The 19,950-nt window shown below is 48.9% G+C and overlaps 8 protein-coding genes across 8 annotated transcripts; 2 read left to right on the forward strand and 6 right to left on the reverse strand.

The window, feature by feature from the left end:
* Positions 1-19: 19 nt before the first annotated feature.
* ASPZODRAFT_1327197 (hypothetical protein) lies at positions 20-769 on the reverse strand. The gene is made up of 2 exons (XM_022723095.1): positions 443-769; positions 20-390 (listed from the first exon to the last, which is right to left on the reverse strand). The coding sequence occupies exons 1-2, from the start codon at positions 666-668 to the stop codon at positions 110-112; spliced, it is 507 nt and encodes a 168-aa protein (XP_022583338.1). The 5' UTR covers positions 669-769; the 3' UTR covers positions 20-109.
* A 101-nt stretch (positions 770-870) lies between these two features.
* Positions 871-3,600, reverse strand: ASPZODRAFT_60457 (hypothetical protein; the record flags this gene model as incomplete). The annotated part of the gene is made up of 3 exons (XM_022728921.1): positions 871-2,457; positions 2,545-2,869; positions 2,930-3,600. 3 exons carry the CDS (start codon positions 3,598-3,600, stop codon positions 871-873), a joined length of 2,583 nt encoding a protein of 860 aa, XP_022583339.1.
* Positions 3,601-4,782: 1,182 nt separating this feature from the next.
* On the reverse strand, positions 4,783-7,014 carry ASPZODRAFT_90739 (hypothetical protein). Its single transcript, XM_022730406.1, has 5 exons — positions 6,544-7,014; positions 6,220-6,460; positions 6,082-6,150; positions 5,573-6,019; positions 4,783-5,497 (listed from the first exon to the last, which is right to left on the reverse strand). The coding sequence occupies exons 1-5, from the start codon at positions 6,796-6,798 to the stop codon at positions 4,950-4,952; spliced, it is 1,560 nt and encodes a 519-aa protein (XP_022583340.1). The 5' UTR covers positions 6,799-7,014; the 3' UTR covers positions 4,783-4,949.
* A 2,059-nt stretch (positions 7,015-9,073) lies between these two features.
* ASPZODRAFT_129146 (hypothetical protein) lies at positions 9,074-10,676 on the reverse strand. The gene is made up of 7 exons (XM_022722203.1): positions 10,444-10,676; positions 10,329-10,357; positions 10,145-10,271; positions 10,009-10,071; positions 9,921-9,946; positions 9,776-9,858; positions 9,074-9,693 (listed from the first exon to the last, which is right to left on the reverse strand). Exons 1-7 carry the CDS (start codon positions 10,602-10,604, stop codon positions 9,193-9,195), a joined length of 990 nt encoding a protein of 329 aa, XP_022583341.1. The 5' UTR covers positions 10,605-10,676; the 3' UTR covers positions 9,074-9,192.
* Positions 10,677-10,846: 170 nt separating this feature from the next.
* ASPZODRAFT_164438 (hypothetical protein) lies at positions 10,847-12,801 on the forward strand. The gene is made up of 2 exons (XM_022726669.1): positions 10,847-11,262; positions 11,340-12,801. The coding sequence occupies exons 1-2, from the start codon at positions 10,956-10,958 to the stop codon at positions 12,770-12,772; spliced, it is 1,740 nt and encodes a 579-aa protein (XP_022583342.1). The 5' UTR covers positions 10,847-10,955; the 3' UTR covers positions 12,773-12,801.
* A 520-nt stretch (positions 12,802-13,321) lies between these two features.
* Positions 13,322-13,801, reverse strand: ASPZODRAFT_149825 (hypothetical protein; the record flags this gene model as incomplete). Its single annotated transcript, XM_022725530.1, has 4 exons — positions 13,322-13,399; positions 13,471-13,563; positions 13,644-13,701; positions 13,764-13,801. The coding sequence occupies 4 exons, from the start codon at positions 13,799-13,801 to the stop codon at positions 13,322-13,324; spliced, it is 267 nt and encodes an 88-aa protein (XP_022583343.1).
* Positions 13,802-14,251: 450 nt separating this feature from the next.
* ASPZODRAFT_129151 (hypothetical protein) lies at positions 14,252-15,261 on the reverse strand. Its single transcript, XM_022722204.1, has 3 exons — positions 14,886-15,261; positions 14,649-14,835; positions 14,252-14,549 (listed from the first exon to the last, which is right to left on the reverse strand). The coding sequence occupies exons 1-3, from the start codon at positions 15,183-15,185 to the stop codon at positions 14,266-14,268; spliced, it is 771 nt and encodes a 256-aa protein (XP_022583344.1). The 5' UTR covers positions 15,186-15,261; the 3' UTR covers positions 14,252-14,265.
* Positions 15,262-15,421: 160 nt separating this feature from the next.
* ASPZODRAFT_13573 (hypothetical protein) lies at positions 15,422-16,393 on the forward strand (the record flags this gene model as incomplete). Its single annotated transcript, XM_022723882.1, has 2 exons — positions 15,422-15,778; positions 15,851-16,393. The coding sequence occupies 2 exons, from the start codon at positions 15,422-15,424 to the stop codon at positions 16,391-16,393; spliced, it is 900 nt and encodes a 299-aa protein (XP_022583345.1).
* Between the last annotated feature and the right edge of the window lie 3,557 nt (positions 16,394-19,950).

Raw genomic sequence — 19,950 nt, forward strand, 5'->3', positions numbered from 1 at the left:
TATCCAATGGACAGGACATTGGAGAATAGAAGAAAGAGGAAGCGGAAGAGAGAATTGGAGGGCACAACACATATTGAGCCAAGCACCCCTTAAGCCATTGCGGACGAGGTTATAAATAATAAGGGCCAAAAATGAAGAAGCAGATGAGTTCCAAGAGAAGACAGATTCCTCTCACAGACCGAGGGAAAGGAAATCTATAGTCGGCTTGGTTCGTGTAACAATACCAACGCCAACGCAGGGGCCAAAAAAATAACAGCAGAATGAGAAAGAAACATAGGAGAGTGAGAGAGAAAGAAAAAAAAGGGAGACGCAAAGCCTGGGCACCATGCTTGCAAAGTAGAGCAAAAGTATGGGGGAAGAAGCGTCTAGAGATATGGGGATAGATATTCCGTCCAAGCAGCCAGCTGAGTTCTAGACAAAGGCCGTTTGATATTCTTGTGAGATGGTGAGGTGCAGGTAGAGAGAGAGCCTATGAAGCCAGTCAAGAGACCTCCTTTGCCCACGTCTCCTTGTCCAATTGCATGTACACAGTACGTGATATGAGACCAAGAAGCAAGCCGGGCTTCGTATGACCGTTCGACCGAAATTTCCAGACGGCAGGATAGACAAGAGTCGCAGGTAGATGTCGGGTCCCAGAAATCAGTGCTCGTTATGTTCTCGTTGCTCATTTCAAAATCATCGAACGCCGAGGCCAGAGAAGACAAATACAAAAGAGAAGAGTACAACCAACTCTTTCAAAAAGAAAAAAAAAGTAGATTAGAGGACCAAGTCCAGCCAAAAAAAAAGGAACAAGGTAATTTCCTTGTTTCTTTGTGCCTTTGTCCATAATAAAAAGGGTTCAACTCAAAAGGCGTGGTTCAAAGGGTACGCCTAGATGACGACAACATCGCCTTCTGCATCTGCAGGATCTGAGGCCATCATATCGCCATACTTTCCAACAGCTATCAGCATGGAATCGTCGTCAAGATCAATCGCACTATCATCATGATTGGGGGCCTGGAGACTCGTAACACAGTCTGTGCCATTCACAGACTTCTCATTTGAGGACATGAGATGATCTGTATGCCTGTCTAGGTGTGTTGTGTCTGGTTCTCGATTTTGGTCGAGGCTAGCTCCAGTGGTGGAACTCATGCTTGTCCTCTGGCGTGCGTCGGCCATCTGGGAATCAGTAGATATGCTCGAGCCGTCCTGAGGCATAGAGTTGATGGGTTGTTTCAACAGAAAACTGCCCATCACTGCCTGTTCCTGGCCGAAGCTCATGTTTTTAAGTGTGCTGGGCGTGTTCTTCATAAAGCCTCCCTTCTCGGCTTGCCAGACCATCATCTCATGGAAAAACACCTTGGTCATCCACCAGGCACTAAAACTCGGGGCACCGCCGAGCGTCAGGCGATGAAGAACAGCGTCCCATATAGCATCAATCTTCTCGATGATACACTGCGTGCGGTGATTGGGGAACATAAGCGGCAGGTTGAGGATGAACGATATCCACTTGTCCGGGAAATTGTACTCTTCACCTTCTGCCTCTTTGACGGGAAACCGACGTGCCTGCCTGTCTTCTTCTCGATCTGGGAGTTTGAAGAATGGCTGACAAAGTGAAGGGTTGCCATCTGTAACTGGCGTAAGAAGTGCCCAGACGTCGTGTTTAAGAATTTGTTCCGTCGCCCGCTCTGCACAGGCCGGTATGTTCGCCTTGCTCATCATCTCCTTGGGATCGACGATGGTTTTGAAGTCGAACCACATTTGATTTCGGTTATCTGGATGGCACAGCCAGGCTGCAGCTGCGTTGGCAGCTTGATTTACATCCAGCATGTGTTTAAGAAGACCGCAGAAGATATGGGCAGGAATCAGCCGTGCTAGGGAAACATGCACAGGTTGTGATTTGAACGTGTCGGCAATATGCGCGGTAAGTCGTTGAGAAATGGAGCTGAACGCGTCCATGACCAATTTGGGCACCACCTGAGTTGTGAGGGGTGCCACAAACGCAATCATCTTCTGATACATAAGCCAGTCACATTCCTTGATCCAAGGGGCAAGGTTAGGATGCGTTAGAAGTTTTTGAACTGGGACTGTTAATGTTCCGTGGAAAGCGGAAAAGTATTTCAACAAATTTCGCTCCTTGCAGTAGCGGAAACTGTCGATAACAGATATGCAGTGAGACCTATATAGTGCCGCAAGAGCGGCGGCCACTTTTGTGTCCGTGTTGGCCGGTAGATATGGTTGGATGTCCGGCAGCTGGAGCGATTCATTATCAACGGAGGGGCCTTCGGAAGGCGTCAAGGACAGCATCTGATGGACAATTCTCCCCGTCTGACTTGCGACATTCTCCAGAGTAATCGCCGAGTCTCCGCCAGATCGATTTGAAGGCTGGCAAGCACACCCCGAAGGAGATGGTCCGATGGCAAACCTAGGGGGAAATGAAGTAGTTGGAGAAGGGAAGACGGCAGTATCCATCGAGGGCTGGGATGCGTTGATACTGCTGAACAGTCAATATTCATGCCATCGTATGCCGAAACGGCGAGAAAGAAAGAAGAAACTCCCTGATACTTGCCTTTTCGGTTGAGTGGCTGGTTCCGCCTTTTGTTCTAGGACCAACGCTGACTGAGACGGGTTGGAAGGGAGATGGGAACTCATAGCGTCTGGTTTCTGTTGTTTCTCTTCGATGACAGTCAAGTCCACATAGTGATACTTTGACTCTCCACGAACCCCGAGTCGCCGGGTCTGCACGTTGGGAAAGATAATGCGAACGAGTTTTCCGAAGGAAGCAGGGTTGAGCACCGAGACGCGCTCTGTACCGCACTTTTCTGCGTAGCAGCAATAGACACGATCGCGCCGCACAGAGCCACTGCTTTTCCTGCAGTTTTCTTTCAACCTAGAATCGTATAAGTCGGCATGATTCTCCTGACCTACATTGATAGAAGGAATAACTCACCAAATCATGGCGAAGACTTGTTTCACCTTCTCTGCCTTACCACCGCCACCCTCATGCTTCAGCACTTCCGCCGCCATCTCCTTGAGACTGTACCCCTCGTATTGCCGCAGTAATTTCCGTAATTCGTTATCGTTAGCGAGGGTTGAACTAGACCCTTTTCTCTTTTTCCCAGTTTCCGAGTTATCATTTTCTTCAAGAACATGGTCCGGGATATGGTTTTCGATACCGCTATCATACATCGGTTGGTATTGGGGAACAGGGACCCCAGGCAAACCGTGGGGTGAAATCTCCGGGGGGAGTGAATGATGTGATAGGACATGTGCATGAAGTGCTTGGCTCTGAAATTCGTCGGCACGATGCATAACCGCGTGGTGGCTCTCCTGCAAAGTCCGGTCGAGGGGTGTGCCTGCATTCGAGTGCGATAACTGTTGACCGAAACGCATTAGCATGTCTTCGGGATTGGCTCCAAAGACATGATGGCCTGCTGGCGGCTGAGCGGGCAAGAAGGGTGAAAAATTGTCGGTCATATGTTGGTCGTGAGTCTGTTGGGTGGTGCTCGACTGGATGCTCGCGGTTGACCCTCGCGATCTCGGGCGGCGACCGTTTCTGGAGAGGGTCTCTGAACGTGCTCGCGTCGGGTCTGCAGTCCCTGGACGACTTTGTGGTGCCATTTGTGTAGCCTGGGACGCCGCGCTCGAGGCCAGGGACGCCGCTCGAACTGGATAGTCTACATGTTAGTCGAGGAGATTGACTTGATTATTCCTCGGAATAACTCCACCCGATCGTTGGGCAAAGATCAGTCAAGAGGCTCTTACCAAGATCAACAGGCATGTCTGGGCTGCTCGGTTTAATGCACGGATGGGCGGTTGGTGGTCGAGGTGCTCGGTAACCACAGAAAAGTAGCGTGTTTTGATCCTCCTCACGCCCACATCGACGGGCCCCAGACACGAGCGAGCAAGGCCGTACCAATCCGAGGGACTGCGAGACAGGCTGCTGAACGCAGCTGTTGCATGCACGGGATTTCCTTCTGCAGCAGAACAGGCTAGATGGGGCTCATGTCCGCCGCGAGGTGGTGTGGAGGGCTCGAGGGCTGGAGAGGGAATAAACAGACGGTCGCCGTTCCTCAGACAACGATTGTTTGCTTTGGCTCGGGTGGCTGGGCATCACGTGCGGTCAGCAGATCAGAGTGCTTATGTCAGCGCCGCATTCCTCGACCTGACGACATCCTGGGAATGTCTGGACGGTGAAAGGATTCGGTCAAGAATCTGAATACGCATAGCAAGGGAGCTAGCTAGCCTTGTGCAGGGTGTCTATATGTTAATCTAGGCAGGATTTCTACCGATTTTTCGCTCTGAACTGACCCAACACATCAATTAACTAGGTGTTGAGACAAGATACCCGACAACAGTGCCTCTAAACCAAGTACCTACTTACAAGAAGCTCGAGCTTGGAGACGCTATAAAACCAGATGAGAGGCTTATTCAAGAAGTCTCGAACGACAACTTGTGGACAAGTCGGAGAGAATTCAAGTTGTCAAGAATGCCGAGCTCCTAGTGGTTACCCCGTCCAGGTGAAACTTAATTGTTCCGCGAGTAGTTACCAGATAACTAGGTACCTAAATGCTCCGATATATTGATCATATGCCCTATCAGGAAAAGCAATGTGCAAGGAGTCGACAATAGCTGTGGTCAAAATCGTCTTCTGGACTTGGAATGATGTGCACTTACCCAGCACATTGACGCAAGTTACACAATGATCGCCTTCCGCCGAAGTGGCCAAGGAGTATAAAGTCTCCTGGTTACTCTGCGTAATCTATTCACATTTTATTCTATAACTCAAGATGGATAGTTAATGCAAGATACTTTGACAATATATTCAATTGTAGATAAACCCCCAATCTTGGACTCTATGAGCTCACCGCTAAAATCTATATAAGCCAGAAATATCGACACTTGAAGAATACTTTTGTACACCCCAAAAAAATATGTATGTACGGTAGAAACCCCCCCAAGACTCGTTTTCATTGCTTCGCTGAATGCCGTTCCGCTCGTGCTAATCGCCAGGAAGGTCCGTATCTCGTTTCAACCCACAGCAGGGGCACACAGAGCAGGGTGATACCACTGAGTAACATAAAAGTCCATCGCGCAGTCAGAGCGTCAATCATGGGCTGCACAAGGGCAACACCGGCGGCGCCAACAGAACATCTCATCAGGTTGTTGCAGGCCGTGGCGCTGGCGCTGGCGCCAGGGTACAGGTCAATGACCAGGGCACTATTGATGGTGAAGATCGCGGTTGCGCAGTAGGCAATGAAAAACTGCAGGATAATCGGCACAGCGAGATGAGTCTCAAGCGAGAACCCAAAGACTACCGTACAGACAAGGAAAAGTGCGGTGATCCACCACGTGTTTCGCATGCGAGCTCGCTCAATCGGGAAGTCCTTATGGGTCTTGGCAGTAATGCGAGTGTCTGCAGGGTAGCCATTCTGCTGGCAGTATTCACGCTCGGTCTTTCGGTGATTGTAGTCCATCAAATACCCTATAGAGTATGATCCGGCCATGCACCCGAAGCCTGAAGAAAGGAACTGTCAGTTGGAAGGTCGCATGCTATCAAGAGAGGCTGGCTACCTAGCTGACTGCTACCTACCGTTACCAAGATATGTCAGACCAACCTCCAGTGAGTTGAGGTGGTATGACTTTTGAAACAGATCCGTGGTGCTGGAAGTCACCATGCTCCACACGGTGTAGACGATACTGCCGAAAAATAAGGTGATGAAGACATCCTTCTCGGTAAGAAATTTCAGAGGAGCCAACAAGGTATGGATGGTAATCTTGCTATTGTCTTGGTCAAGATTATTTTCGACTGAAACTTGCGGTTGGCCCTTGATCATGTAGATGATAGGTTTGTGAATGCCGGTCAGCCGAGTACGTCCATCGCCAGCGATGGATCGCAGAGTCTCTGGAAGGAAGACGAGGATAGAAAGAAGACTCAAGGTAGCAAAGATAGTGAGGAACCAGAAAATCGAACGAAAGCCCCAGTATTGGGTCAAGACACCGCCAAACACTGGGCCAATTCCCTGTCCCAACATGCGTACTGAGATGACACGATCAGCCAGGCGCGTGAGACTCGGAAACGAGAGACAGGGTGCATCTTACCTCCACCAAAGATTCCAACTAAGCTTCCTCTCTCGGCAGAAGTTGTGATGTCTCCTATCACCCCGGCCCCTGTAAATGGTTTACCGGTTAGTCTGGCTGGACTTCCTCGCTCTTATAATTATAATGAATCTTTCATACCGATCGAGATCGTGGCAGCACTGCCTGCTGCCTGCATTGCTCGAAAAACCATGAGCTCAGCGTAGTTGTCCGACACTCCCAGGGCAATATTGGCTAAAAGGTACACAATAAAGGTCCCTATGAAGATTGGGCGTCTGCCAGTGACATCTGAGAAAGAGCCCCAGAAGAGAGGGGCGATGCCTTGGAAGACCATGTAAATGGTAATTGTAAGAGTTGCCAGGGACATAGAGATGTTCATTTCCTTCACAAAGTCAATCCAAACGTCCTATCCTTCCTGAAGATACCCGTTGAGATGAACGAGAAGAATAGAATAAACATACTCACCCTTGAGATATCTCCCAACGCAGGGAAGTAGATGTTTGACGACAGTGGAGAGAAGATAGCCGACATGGAGACAATACACACCATCTGGAGCTTCTTTGACCGAGTGAAGATATGGTATGGAGGAGCTGGGTCCTGTTGACTTTCGAGCCGAAGCGTCTCTTGCGGACTTGGTAATTGCTCGTCATCTTGCACCACAATGGTTGGCGTCGACCCAATGGATGTTGTGGTGACTTTCAGATCAATAATCTTTCCCATTTTCTTGACTTTGGGTGTGTCTTGTCTGTGCCATAAAACCACGAGGAAGGGAAAGTCGGCACTTTTATATGCAAGATATATGTCCACCGTCGATAGATATCTGCACTGCCTACTCAAGGGAGACCACCAACAACACTCCACTCTGGCTGAGAACCCACATCAATCCCCCCGATACCATGCACAAGCAGGGTCTCAGCGAGATCCACGGAAAGGACGCAAAATGGCCCTCTTCTCCACAGTGGATTGTCCATCTGTGTCGGCATATCCATCTCAAAGAACACGGCAGGCGACAGTGACTCAATCATCCACGGATCGTTTCCAGAGGGCGACGTCGACCACATATCCCAACCCATATAACCGCATTCCCTCTTCATGATGAGGGAGTTGGTGTTCGCAGGGTAGGTGTCTCGTTGACAGGCACTGAAAGCTTTCTGGAGGTCAGATGCGGCGACGGTCCCACGTGCGCCGCCTTCCTAGTCAAGCCCGAGCCAAGCTTGATCGACGAAAAAGCGGGCTACCGTTCCAAGTTGAGACTCTGCTCTTCATCCCAAGACGACTTGAGTTGATCTAACCTTACGCAGCAAGCATCAGGGTACGTCAAAGCTCCGACCTATGTCATAGACGAAGCGAAATAGGGGGCTCCTTGCTTGGGTTGTCGTCAGCGACTCAAAGGGATGTGTGGGAAAGGAGACCAGCTTTGGTTTGGGGTTTCTTTGACGAGATGTCGTCTGTCTATTCCGGTTGGTTGAATTCATAATCCCTACAGAATTACAGAGAGCTCCCTGCTAGTGAGTCCTTGGCGGCATAGCCCCGTTTGATGACAGCCTCTCACAGTCCACCAGGTACCCCGTACGGAGAAGATATGATGGGCAAAGAAGCCATGGAACATGACGTGGTGGCACCGATCTGTCCAACGTTGACAATAAGAGACTCTCGGACCTGATATTGTCTCCATTGTGGGGCTGATCTGCAGTCGGACTAGATGTGATAGTTCCAATAGACACTTCTCCTGTCTACTTACCTCGCTCTTGGCTCATCCTTGTGAACACTCGGCATCCCCTGGGATCTGACCGTTTCGGCTACCCGACAGCCACTCGGCACCGTCTCAGTCTGACTTGAATGGCAGGGGCCCAGGGGCCCGTTCCCGCTAGCAGTGAGGCCAAGAGGTAAAGAAAGATCCGACATGACTTAGACTTCTAAGCCACCCGTTCACATACAGGCTATTGATGCCGAGCGGCTGGGTTCGTCGGGGCGATCTACAGCCGACACTGTGTTACCTTTCATCGGCTATATGCTCTTCGAAGAAATGCTCGGTTTTCAATTGGATTTCTGTTGTGCCCTTCGCAAAGCGACCGGTTTACGTCTCATATCTCGAACTGACTCATCAGGTTATAAACCATCACTTGTCCTCATTACTCCATTGATGTCGGGGCCAAAGCCAGCTGAGATATGGGGCAGGGCATCAGCCCTGCCTCGGAAGGTTCCCTGAAATCCAAACCACACAAGCAAGGATCAAAAATAGATTGGATAAAGAATGGACAGGGCATTGGTCTCTTACTGCGCAGCCCAAATGTTTGATCGCCAAATAGCGCAAGAACTCTATCCTCGCCTCCCATTTTTGTGAACCGGGCTCTGACTCGAAATCTAAGGCAGCAGGATAAACTGCCAATGCCAAACACAGAACCCCTGATCATCATTGCATTGGGTACTTACTCTGTACTCTGTACAGAGAGTACTTTGAAACACAGCTGCTTAAGCAATTAGCACCCTGTAAAATCCAGGCACAACATTGGTTCATATGATTTTTAAATTTAAACAATTTACAATGGCCCGCTGTTGCCATCTTCCTTGTTCTTCAATCATCCCTTATGTCTTACAGGTATACTTTATGATAGCTATACTTAGTTATAAGCCATCCATGATTGGCCAATTCTAATTAATCCTAGCAGGTGCTAACTACTATATAGTTAAGTAAAGTACTTTATTTAAATAGGTAACTATAGATCCACTGCCTGCTTACCTAGTCTTAAACACATTGATATTAGACTCAGTCATTTTCTATTAGACTAATGCAGCATCTGCTACTCTACCTCAGATTTTAATTAGAAAGAATCATCCATTGTGTAGATTTCTCACTATGAATGCTGCAATAAGCGAAAAGTACAAAAGAAATAATTACTTCCTAGTAACTCTAGCAGAAGGAGATTGAAACAGTCAGGAGAGGGCAAAAGTACATAGAGAACCAAGAAAGACCCCAAACAGCCAAAAGGTCCAGCTGGCGTATAGATAGGTATATTAGCCTCTTGCCACCATATCCTACAAAAGATACGGAGCAAGGGACATCAATGAGCATAGTGTCAAGGAAATGGAGCAGGTCTCACTTCATAATGAAATTTAGACGAGATCCCGCTTGACGAACTCGGCAAGAAGAGTCTTGCCCAGGGAGGCAGGGCTTCTCTCGACGATCACACCAGCGGCCTCGAGAGCAGCGATCTTGGAGTCGGCACCGCCCTTACCACCGCTGACGATGGCGCCGGCGTGGCCCATACGGCGACCCGGGGGAGCACTGATACCGGCAATGAAGCTGACCGTGGGCTTGTTCTGGGTGTTGTACTGCTTGAGGAACTCGGCAGCATCTTCCTCGGCGCTACCGCCAATCTCACCAATCATGATGATACCGTCGGTCTCGGGGTCCTCAAGGAAGATCTTGAGGCAGTCAATGAAGTTGGTTCCGGAGAAAGGATCACCGCCGATACCGACGACAAGGGACTGGCCGAGTCCGGCCATAGTTGTCTGGTTCACAGCCTCATAGGTCAGGGTTCCAGAGCGGGAAACGATACCGACGCGACCACGCTTGTGGATGAATCCGGGCATGATGCCGATCTTGCATTGACCCTGCAATACCAATACGCGTTAACATATCAGAGCGACAAGACGTCGGACATTCTCGGCGGGGAGAAAAAAAGGACAAACTTACAGGGGCAATGATACCAGGGCAGTTGGGACCAACAAGACGAGTCTTGTTCTGGGTCTTAAGGATATCGGTGATGCGAACCATATCTAATGCAAGTCAGCTCAGGTAATAGAAATACCTCGCGAAAGCAAAGAAAAAAAAAACATACCGTGCTGGGGGATTCCTTCGGTGATACTAAATGATACTATCAGTAAAATTATCCTTTGCATCCGGACCACAACCCTGAGGGAACCCACCAGACAACGAGAGGAACCTCGGCCGCGATGGCCTCCTCGATACCCTTGGCAGCAAGAGGGGGGCTATTATCGAGTAATTAGTTTTTCTCCAACATGAATATATACCAAAAAACGGTTATATAGCAAGGGTTCGTACGGGACAAAGATCGCAGAAGCATCGGCACCGGTCTCCTTGACGGCGTCGGCGACAGTAGCGAAGACAGGTAGGTCAAGATGCGTCGTGCCCGCCTTCTTGGGGTTTGTGCCACCAACAACCTTGGTTCCTAGCATAGTGTGAGTGTTTTATCGATCCCTGATCCGAATTTGCGAAGGATAAATACCGTAGGCAATAGCTTGCTCGGCGTGGAAGCTGCAGGGAAAAAAAATAATGTCAGTCTCAATCCGCAGCACCCTGGCTCTTCAAGCAGGTAAAAAAAAACCCCGCATATCACTTACGTTCCCTGCTTGCCAGTGAAGCCCTGGAAAAGAACCTTAGTGTCTGCATTTATCCGCAGGTTTTTGGCAGTCTGAGCATAGGGAGAGCTGGGGGTGCTATATCCCCGTCGCTGCGCGACATTGCGCAGGGCAGAAACGGTACCACGGCGAAAAGCCTGCATTTTTGCAAAGGGTGACAGGAAGAAGAAGAAAAATACACGAGATTTAGGGGGGGAGGAAGAGAGGAGACTTTGCACTTGGGGGAAGACCGTGCTGGGAGTAGTTGGTAGGGACAAGTAGGTGAGGTTTCGTTTCAACCCGGGAAGCGGCGCGGCCAGTTCGGGATCGATTTGGACAAAGCTTTCAGTGGATCCCGACTGGGCGCGGTTGGCGGCTATCCATGTCGATAAGAAATTCCATCCCACTACGAGACCGCCACCTGCTGCGATAGAACGAGAGAGCAGACGGCGAGAAACATTGGGGATCAGAAAAATAGAGAGAGAGAACAAGGCTGTTACGATAATACTTACAGCATGGCGACCATGACAATGACCGCCGCGCCACCGTCGCAGCGAAAGTCGAACAAGGCGTCGAAACTCCCACCAGAGAACGAGAGATACATGAGGGCGTGTTCAGATGTCGCTAACGCACTGATTCAAGAGTATGAGGCGCAGATGGATCCGGGCAAGCCCAAGAAAGACATCAATCTCAACAAGTTGCGGGGACAAATATCCAAGAAACATGCGCTTAGCACGCAGCCATCGCTGACGGCGATTATCGCGGCCGTTCCTGAGCACTACAAGAAATATATCTTGCCGAAGCTGATTGCCAAGCCTATCAGTACGTTGATTATCCCAGTGAGGGGGGAGGGGGGAAGTGTCATGATTCGGATGCTGATGAATTCTCTCTCTCTCTAGGAACCTCGTCGGGTATCGCTGTTGTCGCCGTGATGTGCAAACCCCATCGATGCCCTCATATTGCGTATACGGGGAATATCTGTGTGTACTGCCCGGGAGGTCCCGACTCGGACTTTGAGTACTCGACGCAGTCGTACACAGGGTACGAGCCGACATCGATGCGTGCGATCCGCGCACGCTACGATCCGTTCGAGCAGGCGCGTGGGCGCGTGGAGCAGATCAAGTCGCTTGGCCATAGTGTGGACAAGGTTGAATACATTATTATGGGTGGGACGTTCATGTCTCTTCCAGAGGAGTACCGCGATACGTTCATCTCGCAGCTTCACAACGCTCTGAGCGGGTATGAGACGAAGAACGTGGATGAAGCGGTGCAAGCGGGCGAAATGAGCAACATCAAGTGCGTAGGTATCACGATCGAGACGCGGCCCGATTACTGTCTGGATACACATCTGAGCAGCATGCTCCGCTACGGGTGCACGCGGCTGGAGATCGGTGTGCAAAGCCTGTATGAGGATGTGGCCAGGGACACCAACCGCGGCCACACCGTTGCTGCTGTGGCCGAGACGTTCAAGCTAGCCAAGGACGCCGGCTTCAAGGTGGTTAGCCACATGATGCCCGACCTGCCGAATGTTGGGATGGAACGTGATCTGTTCCAGTTCCAGGAATACTTCGAGAACCCGGATTTCCGCACCGACGGGCTCAAGATCTATCCCACCCTGGTCATCCGCGGCACAGGGCTCTACGAGCTGTGGCGGACGGGACGGTACAAGAACTATACGCCCAACGCGCTGATCGACGTAGTGGCTCGCATTCTCGCTCTGGTGCCGCCCTGGACACGCATCTACCGCGTCCAGCGTGATATCCCGATGCCCCTAGTGACCTCTGGGGTGGAGAACGGCAACCTGCGCGAACTGGCGCTGGCCCGGATGAAGGATTTCGGTACGACCTGCCGGGACGTGCGGACCCGCGAGGTGGGCATCAACGAGGTGACGAAAAAGATCCGCCCGTCTCAGGTGGAGCTGGTGCGGCGCGACTACATGGCCAACGGCGGGTGGGAGACCTTCCTGGCCTACGAAGACCCCAAACAAGACATCCTGATCGGCCTGCTGCGCCTACGCAAGTGCAGTCCCACGCACACCTTCCGCCCAGAGTTCACCGGCCAGCAGACAAGCATCGTCCGCGAACTACACGTCTACGGGTCTGCCGTGCCGCTGCATGGCCGCGACCCGCGCAAGTTCCAGCATCGCGGCTTCGGCACCTTGCTGATGGAGGAGGCCGAGCGCATCGCCCGCGAGGAGCACGGCAGCTCCAAGATCAGCGTCATCTCCGGCGTCGGCGTTCGCAGCTACTACGCTCGTCTTGGGTATACCTTGGACGGGCCGTACATGTCCAAGACTCTGGATCCGTACGAAGAAGATGAATTCGGATTTTAATCGGAAAAAAAAAAAAAAAAAAGGAGGGGAGTGCTTGCTGGAAAAATAAGGCGTTCGGGTGTTGTTTTCTTCACGCTATGATCTTTAGTATATACTCTGGCATTAGGGGCGTTGATTGCTTAGTAGGAGCCATTGATAGCAGTCAAATACAAATGACAATTATCTGCCATTTATACCCTTCAGACTCGTCGAAGAATCAAAGATCGCGTCTATATCTTGGACGAGAAAGACAGTCGCCCATGCGATCTGCATCGCGTATAACGATGCTCGTAAATAGAAAAGCAGGCGCCCATTAAATGAAAAAACCCCATCCAAAATTTCTAAGGGGAAAAAAAGCCAACGAAAACCAAAGAGTGTACATCAGAACCGAGCCAGAAGTGTTCGATACAAAGCCACAACCTGCCTCAAGCAGATCTCCCATTCCAAACACCTGGGGCGGGTTTTTCTTTTCTTTTCAGATTTGCTTTCATATAGTTATCGCCCGTCTTGATAGTTGCCGATAGTTTCGTCAGGTGTATATCGTATATGTTGTAGATATATATGTCCAATTCAGTTCAACGATATGGCACCCCCCCTCTTACTCCGCAGATGGAGATAAGCCTGGAACCCACAGAAGACGAAGAAACCCTGTAACACATCCGTACGTTAGAGAGAGCAGAAAAAAGAAAATAGAAGCTGGGTTTCTGGGTTACTCGTACAGCGTAGACGATCACGGCGGTAAAGATCGAGGCGGCAACCGCGGCCCCATCCTCGGGTGCCTCTTCTGAACCGGTATATGCGTGGTTGTTGCTCTAGAATAATATTGTTAACGACGTTCAATAAATATATATATATATCTCTCTCTGTGTGTGTGTTGGAGCGATGGACGAACCTTGAATAGCGATCCGAGAACCGAGAGTATGACGATGGCGAATAGGGAGATGACAACGCTGTCACTCATTAGTTATATTGAGGATGGCTCATGGTGGCACATAGAAAGCAGATCTCTTACCAACTCCAGGCGTTCATGGCAGACACGACGGGCTTCATGGTGGTGGTGGTCGATTCAGCGATTACGCTGACAAGCCGGGCTGAATTGGATAGGTTGATCGGATCGTAACGAGGGTAATAGCGAGGATGGTTTTTCCACACAAAGAATTAAACAGAGAAAGAGAAAGAGATAGAGAAGCCAGAGAGAGATCCTCTGTTTGGCTCTGGGGTATGGGGGTCAGTTGGCTGATCTCGAAGCTCGTCGGAAGCCTGGGACGGAGCAGCGCGGCGCAGCGACAGGCGGGCGGAACTGCCCCTGCGCCGTTTCGGGTTAAGTCGATTCGTATACTGGATAGTACTACACCATGACATATAGTTGAAGTTCATAGATCATGAAACTGGTATTTTATGAATCTTATTGAATCTGTTTATCTTGAGTTCTTATCTCCTATGTAGAATGTTCTTTTTTTCATAAATACGGAGTATATTTAGTATATTTATTGTCTTAAGGTGCCCCCCCCCCATCAGTGACCTTTATTCCATCTGACACATTCGTCAAACGTTACCCCAGAGCCGCCAAAAATATCCAGAGCACTCCCGATGGTTAGATCTACTTTTCCTCGACTGCTAAGCTGGACTTTCTCGAGGTCTTGGAGGTTCCGTGCGCCCCCAGCATAGGTGACAGGGATCGTACACCATTCGGCCAGTTTAGCGACCAACTCTTCATCAATCCCTTGCTGTAAGCCCTCGACATCCGCGGCATGGATGAGAAACTCGGAGCAGTAGGGCTCCAACATCGAGATAGATTCTAGAGCTTGGTCAGAACGGGGGTGATCCGGTAAAAGATGAGGTTCATTCAAAAAAAAAAAAAAAAAAAAAAAAAAAAAAAAAAAAAAGAATTACTCGCCTTGGTTTATTTCCATCTCTGTGATGGTCTGCCATCGGTTCATGGCCACGAACCAGGTATCGTCTTTTCGCCGGCAGCTCAAGTCCAAGACCAGCTTCGACTTGTCGCCGCCCAGCGCCGAGAGAACTGACTGCAGCCTTTGAAGCGAGAATTTGCCTTCGGGAAACAGAAAGGATGTAATGATGACCTAAGCGTTGGTTAGACAAGAGGAGATTCAATCAATGGTGAAGAACTAACCTTGTCGGCGCCTTGGTCAATCCAATACTGTGCGTTCTTATCCGTAATCCCCCCCGCCACCTGGAGCCCGCCAGGCCATGTCTTGAGCGATTCCTTTGCGGCCTCATCATTGCCAGGTCCTAGCATCACCACGTGGCCGCCGCGGAGGTCATGTTCCTGGTACAACCGTGCATAGTGACTTGCAGGGAGTTTGGATATATAATTTGTTTTCAGCTCCTCCGCAACATTGCTAAGCGTCCCGCCCACGATCTGCTTCACCTGTCCGGAGTGCAAGTCGATACAAGGCCGGAATTTCGTCATCTTCGGTTCCGTCTTGTCAATGCAAGCCTGGCAATAGCTCCAACTTTCCGATGCAAGTTCAGCAACAATAGTCGGTGGGTAGGAAAGGTAATAATTGTGGTCGAGGGGTCAACCCCATGCCCGCTATCTTATCACACGTGACCCGATATTGGCAGAATTTCGAAAACTTTCAGTCGGGGCTCCTGGTGTTAGTTTCGTGACTGAATCGACACAGTACCTTTCATACCCCGGGAAAAATGATTGGAAAGCGGAAAAGAGACAAGTCCGTTGTCTCGAGGAGCACGATAGAAGATTCTTCCGATAGCCCCTCTGCGAGTACGGATGCGGCCCACGATGTCTTCCGAAGATACTTTGAAGCAAAGTTTCAGCCATTAAAACCACAATCAGTCCAGAAGGCAGAACCGGGTGAAGGGATGGATGATCATCTTGATGAGTCGGTGACAGGCTCTGACTGGGATGGGCTGTCTGAAGGAGAGGAGGACGAGGGGGAGGACGAGGAGGACCAGGGGGTCGAGGTAGAGGTTGTTGACCATACGGCTTCCTACAACACCAAGGACGATCTGTTGGATAAAAAGGCCCGAAAGGCATTCATGGTTTGTCTCCCGATTTCTCACTACTTCAAAAAAAGGGAAAAAAAAGTACTTTCTGACCTTACTGTGATGCAGAGCGCTAAAGTACCTTCCTCCGTAACCGCAAGTCGTTCGAAAGCTACGTCTACGAAGGATACGGAGAAGGAGACGAAAAAGGAGGAAGGAGAAGACGCGCTGGACGTGCAAAACTTGAAGAATGACCTTGCGCTACAAAGACTGCTGCGGGAATCCCACCTTTTAGACTCGGCGTCAGATCTGGCACCAACGGGAAAGAATCGACACAAGGCAATCGATCTTCGGCTGCAGGCGCTCGGGGCAAAAACATCGATTTTCAAGCAGGAGAAGATGCCGTCTGCGCATCGGTTGGGGATCAATGCCAAAGCGGCGATGAAAGAAGACAAACGGCGACGCGAGGCCAAGGAGAACGGCATCATCCTCGAGAAACCAACGTTCAAGTCGAATGCGAGCGATGCCAAACGCCGCGAGCGCGGCGTCGGGGGTCCCTCGATTGGCAAATTCGCCGGCGGTGCTCTGAATCTGAGCAAGAGAGATCTGGCTCGCGTGCAGGGGCCCTCCAGGAGAGGGCGGGGGAAGGGGAAGTCCAGAGGGCGCCGCTAGGAGAAAAAACTCCGAAGTTTTCCCTTTTTTTTTTTCCCAACGCATGATGCCACCACCTACGGAGTACTACGGGAGTAACGGTGTTTGGATGCTTCTTGTTTTTTCTTTTCTTTTCTTTCTTTCTTTTTTTTCGGTAGCAATTGCCGAACCGTGACCACCGTCTCCGTGGTCCGCAGAAAGCAGGATTTTGAAACCCACTTATGAGCAGTGAGCACACCGTCACAAGCACGCTAAAATCCACGGGTTGATGGGTTATTAATGGCAGCAAACACGTTTTCGCCGTTATCGGTAGCTTGTGAAGCGTTTTGGATCCTCAACGCTCGAGCCTCGAGTCAAAAAGACGCTATTCCAGGAGTTCGTCCACCAGTTTAGCAGAGCAGCAGGGGCACCCGGCACTAAGTGATACACCAAAGCACACCAAGGCAGGCCGAAGCAAGCTAGAAACATGTGTGTACAGTGTACAGTGTACAGTAACTAGTTAGCTAGTTAGCTAGTGCACACTGTACTCCGTACCTGGCTAAAAAACTAAAACTGTCCGTCTAGTCAAGGCCATGAGCTGGGAACTAACGCGAGACGCTGTTCCCTTTCCGGCGAGATCTCCGACCTGGGCCTGAAACGAGCCTAAAAACAGGTCTTTGAAACGGTCTAGGGGTTGGGTCTGGGTCATGCCTGAATAGGATTAGATATTGGATTTACTATGTAGTAGCATATACCTTGATGCAATCTACGCTGTGGTGGTGAGTAGTAGCTTAAGTGATGAGATATTTCGTCACCATTGGCAAATATCTAGGTAGACAGGTACCTAGTACTGCATATTATGATAACTAGTTCTAGGTACGTGGACGTTATGTAGTAAGTTAACTACTACATAACTACCAGTAGTAGTGACGGTTACTAGATTAACATCTTAAAACACCCAAGTGGCTACTAGGTACTAGGTAGTAAGTGGTTAGCTAGTATCAGACGTACGTATACGCAAGAGCCGAGGTTTAGAAGTCAACCAAGTAGTAGATAGACAGTTAGAGAGTTACTATAAGTAGCAACAAGATGAGCATGGGTTAACTTGATCAATTGACGGGAACTGGTAGAAGGGTACAGAGTACCTGGTCTGAACCAGTATTTGTTACCTAATGTACGAAGGGTAGTTAACTAGTACCTAGGTTAGGTACCTAACCTACCTAGGTACTCCATACCTGGAGAATGGATATGGGATACGAGGTTTAGAGTCCAACAGCTACGGCTTCTTAATGCCTTACCGACTAGTCTAATCCATGGTGTTGTAGGTAGGAAACATTGTCAAAACCTGGACAGAGTCATTTATATTTATACCTTGTATACTGAGATGTGCCGCCGACTCACCTGCTACCTTGGGTACCTACTACCTGCTTGATACCTGTTACCTAGGTAGTTACCTCGATACTTTGGTAGATGGTAGGTAACTATCTCCGGTAGATAACCAAGTCTCTAATTCTAGGTACGGAGTACTGGGAAGTCTCTCGGAGAATATTGGAGCTAGTAGTGTACCAGTAGACTAGCTAGACAGTAACTAGTTAGTTAGTTAGTTAGTAACTTACTCCGTAGTACTCCAGCCAGAATTTACAAGTTAGTTGGTAGTGCTAACTTAGTACAAGTTAGTAGCAACTAACTACGGGTAGTTACCTAGGTACCTAGGTAGTTACCGTTACCTGGGAAGCAAGATCTGGACCGACTCAGTAAGTCTCCGATAGTCCGATCTGCCAAATTTTGATTAATTACCTGGAAGTTCAAACAATCGTTTCAACATGGCGATCAAACAGAGAAATGAGGTGAATGTTTACTGTAAACATTCGAAGAATCTTAGCCAGAGGATCGTTTAAGTCCCAGGTAAGGTTTGCTAGTCCAGTTGTACCTGACTAGCCAAAATAATCCACCCAGTCCGACCCCACCTGCGGGCGACAGGTACCATGGATGGCTCAGGTACTTGGTCTTACTAGGGACTTACTACTTGGTTCCTCGGTTGTCGGAAGGGTACCCTGTTTACTACAGGGACTTGGACGGCTCGCAAGATGACTGTAGTTGTGTATGGAGTACTATGGTAGGTACTGTACTACATAGGAGTAGGTATGTAGTACTGTAGTACTAAGTACCTAGTAGTGTTCAGGATAACCCATTATTTAATGAGGAATGCATTCAAATAAATGAGACAGAATTCTCTATTATATTAATTACTACTACATAGATCGGCAGTGGGGAGCAGATGACTCTCTGCTTGACGTGCAGATGCAGACCATTTCTGTAACTGTCAGCGAGTCTACCTACTAGGTAGGTACCTACCTAGGTAGGTACTAGGTACTCTACTACTCCTCGTAATACATATGTACTACACAGAACTCTGTATACAGAGTATACAGAGTATACATATGTACTAGATGCTAAGAATACTGATGAGACACTAGAGAATAATGCTACAACGGAGGATTGTTTCAGGTTCCGTGCCTGGAAGCCTTAGGCGCATGCCTGGAGGATACGAGTATCCTGAAGTTCTGAGGTGTCGACTTACTAACAGACCGGGTAAGATAGAAGTGGCACTTCCATCCTATTGGCTTCGTATTGGCGCCCACGTCCATTCTGAAACAAATGCTCAGGGCCTGATGGTGTTTCTTGGCGGTGCTGAAACTGACTAGGTACGAGTAGGTAGTAGGTAGTTAGTAGGTACCTAGTAGTAACCATATCTATTTACACTGTAGTAATGGGAAATGTATTATTATATTATTATATTATATTATTATAATGAATTCTGAAAACTCATGTTAAGGAGTCAAGGAGTAAGAATCGAATAGATCGGGGAATAGATGGATTAGGGATAATGTCCGATGCTACAATTCTTCAAGAGCGCACCAATCGAAGGCCTTTGAGTACGAGATCTCATGTTTGGATGTAGTGGACTAGACCACTGTAATTACTCCGTACTACAGTATAGCAGTAGATCTGACGGGAGTCGACGGTAGAATTACTGTACGGATTACATTGGTATAAATAATACTATACTACAATACTACAATATTACAATATAACAATAACAATATAATAAGAATAGTATAATATATAATATAATAAATATTATAATAATATAATAAATAATACCATTATCCTTGGCGTTCTGGACCAGCATTGATTGATCTTTGGGACCAGCCGGCATCTCCACTCCTGATCAAGAATAGAAAAAAGGAAGAGAGAAAAACGGACCCTCGAGTGGACACTGGAAGAACAACCTGGCGCCGGCCTCCGCTTCCCAGCCATATATTATTATCATATTATTATATTATTATATTAATATCGTTATTATTATTATTATTATTATTATTATTATAATAATATTATTATTATTCCTCGTATTTTTCCATAAGCATTGACCACAAAGTACCAGTACATCCGCTCCTGAACGGCTGGTTCGGTTCCCCTGCTGAACCACATTCCACTTCCACCGTCCCAGCGATTCCTTTCCTTGTACGCAGCGCAGAGGTAATAATAAGATCGCTTTGCCTTCTCTTCCCGCCTTACTCCCTCCCCTCTTGTCT

The sequence above is a fragment of the Penicilliopsis zonata genome, assembly GCF_001890105.1.
Source record: "Penicilliopsis zonata CBS 506.65 unplaced genomic scaffold ASPZOscaffold_3, whole genome shotgun sequence".
Lineage (NCBI taxonomy): Eukaryota > Fungi > Ascomycota > Eurotiomycetes > Eurotiales > Aspergillaceae > Penicilliopsis > Penicilliopsis zonata.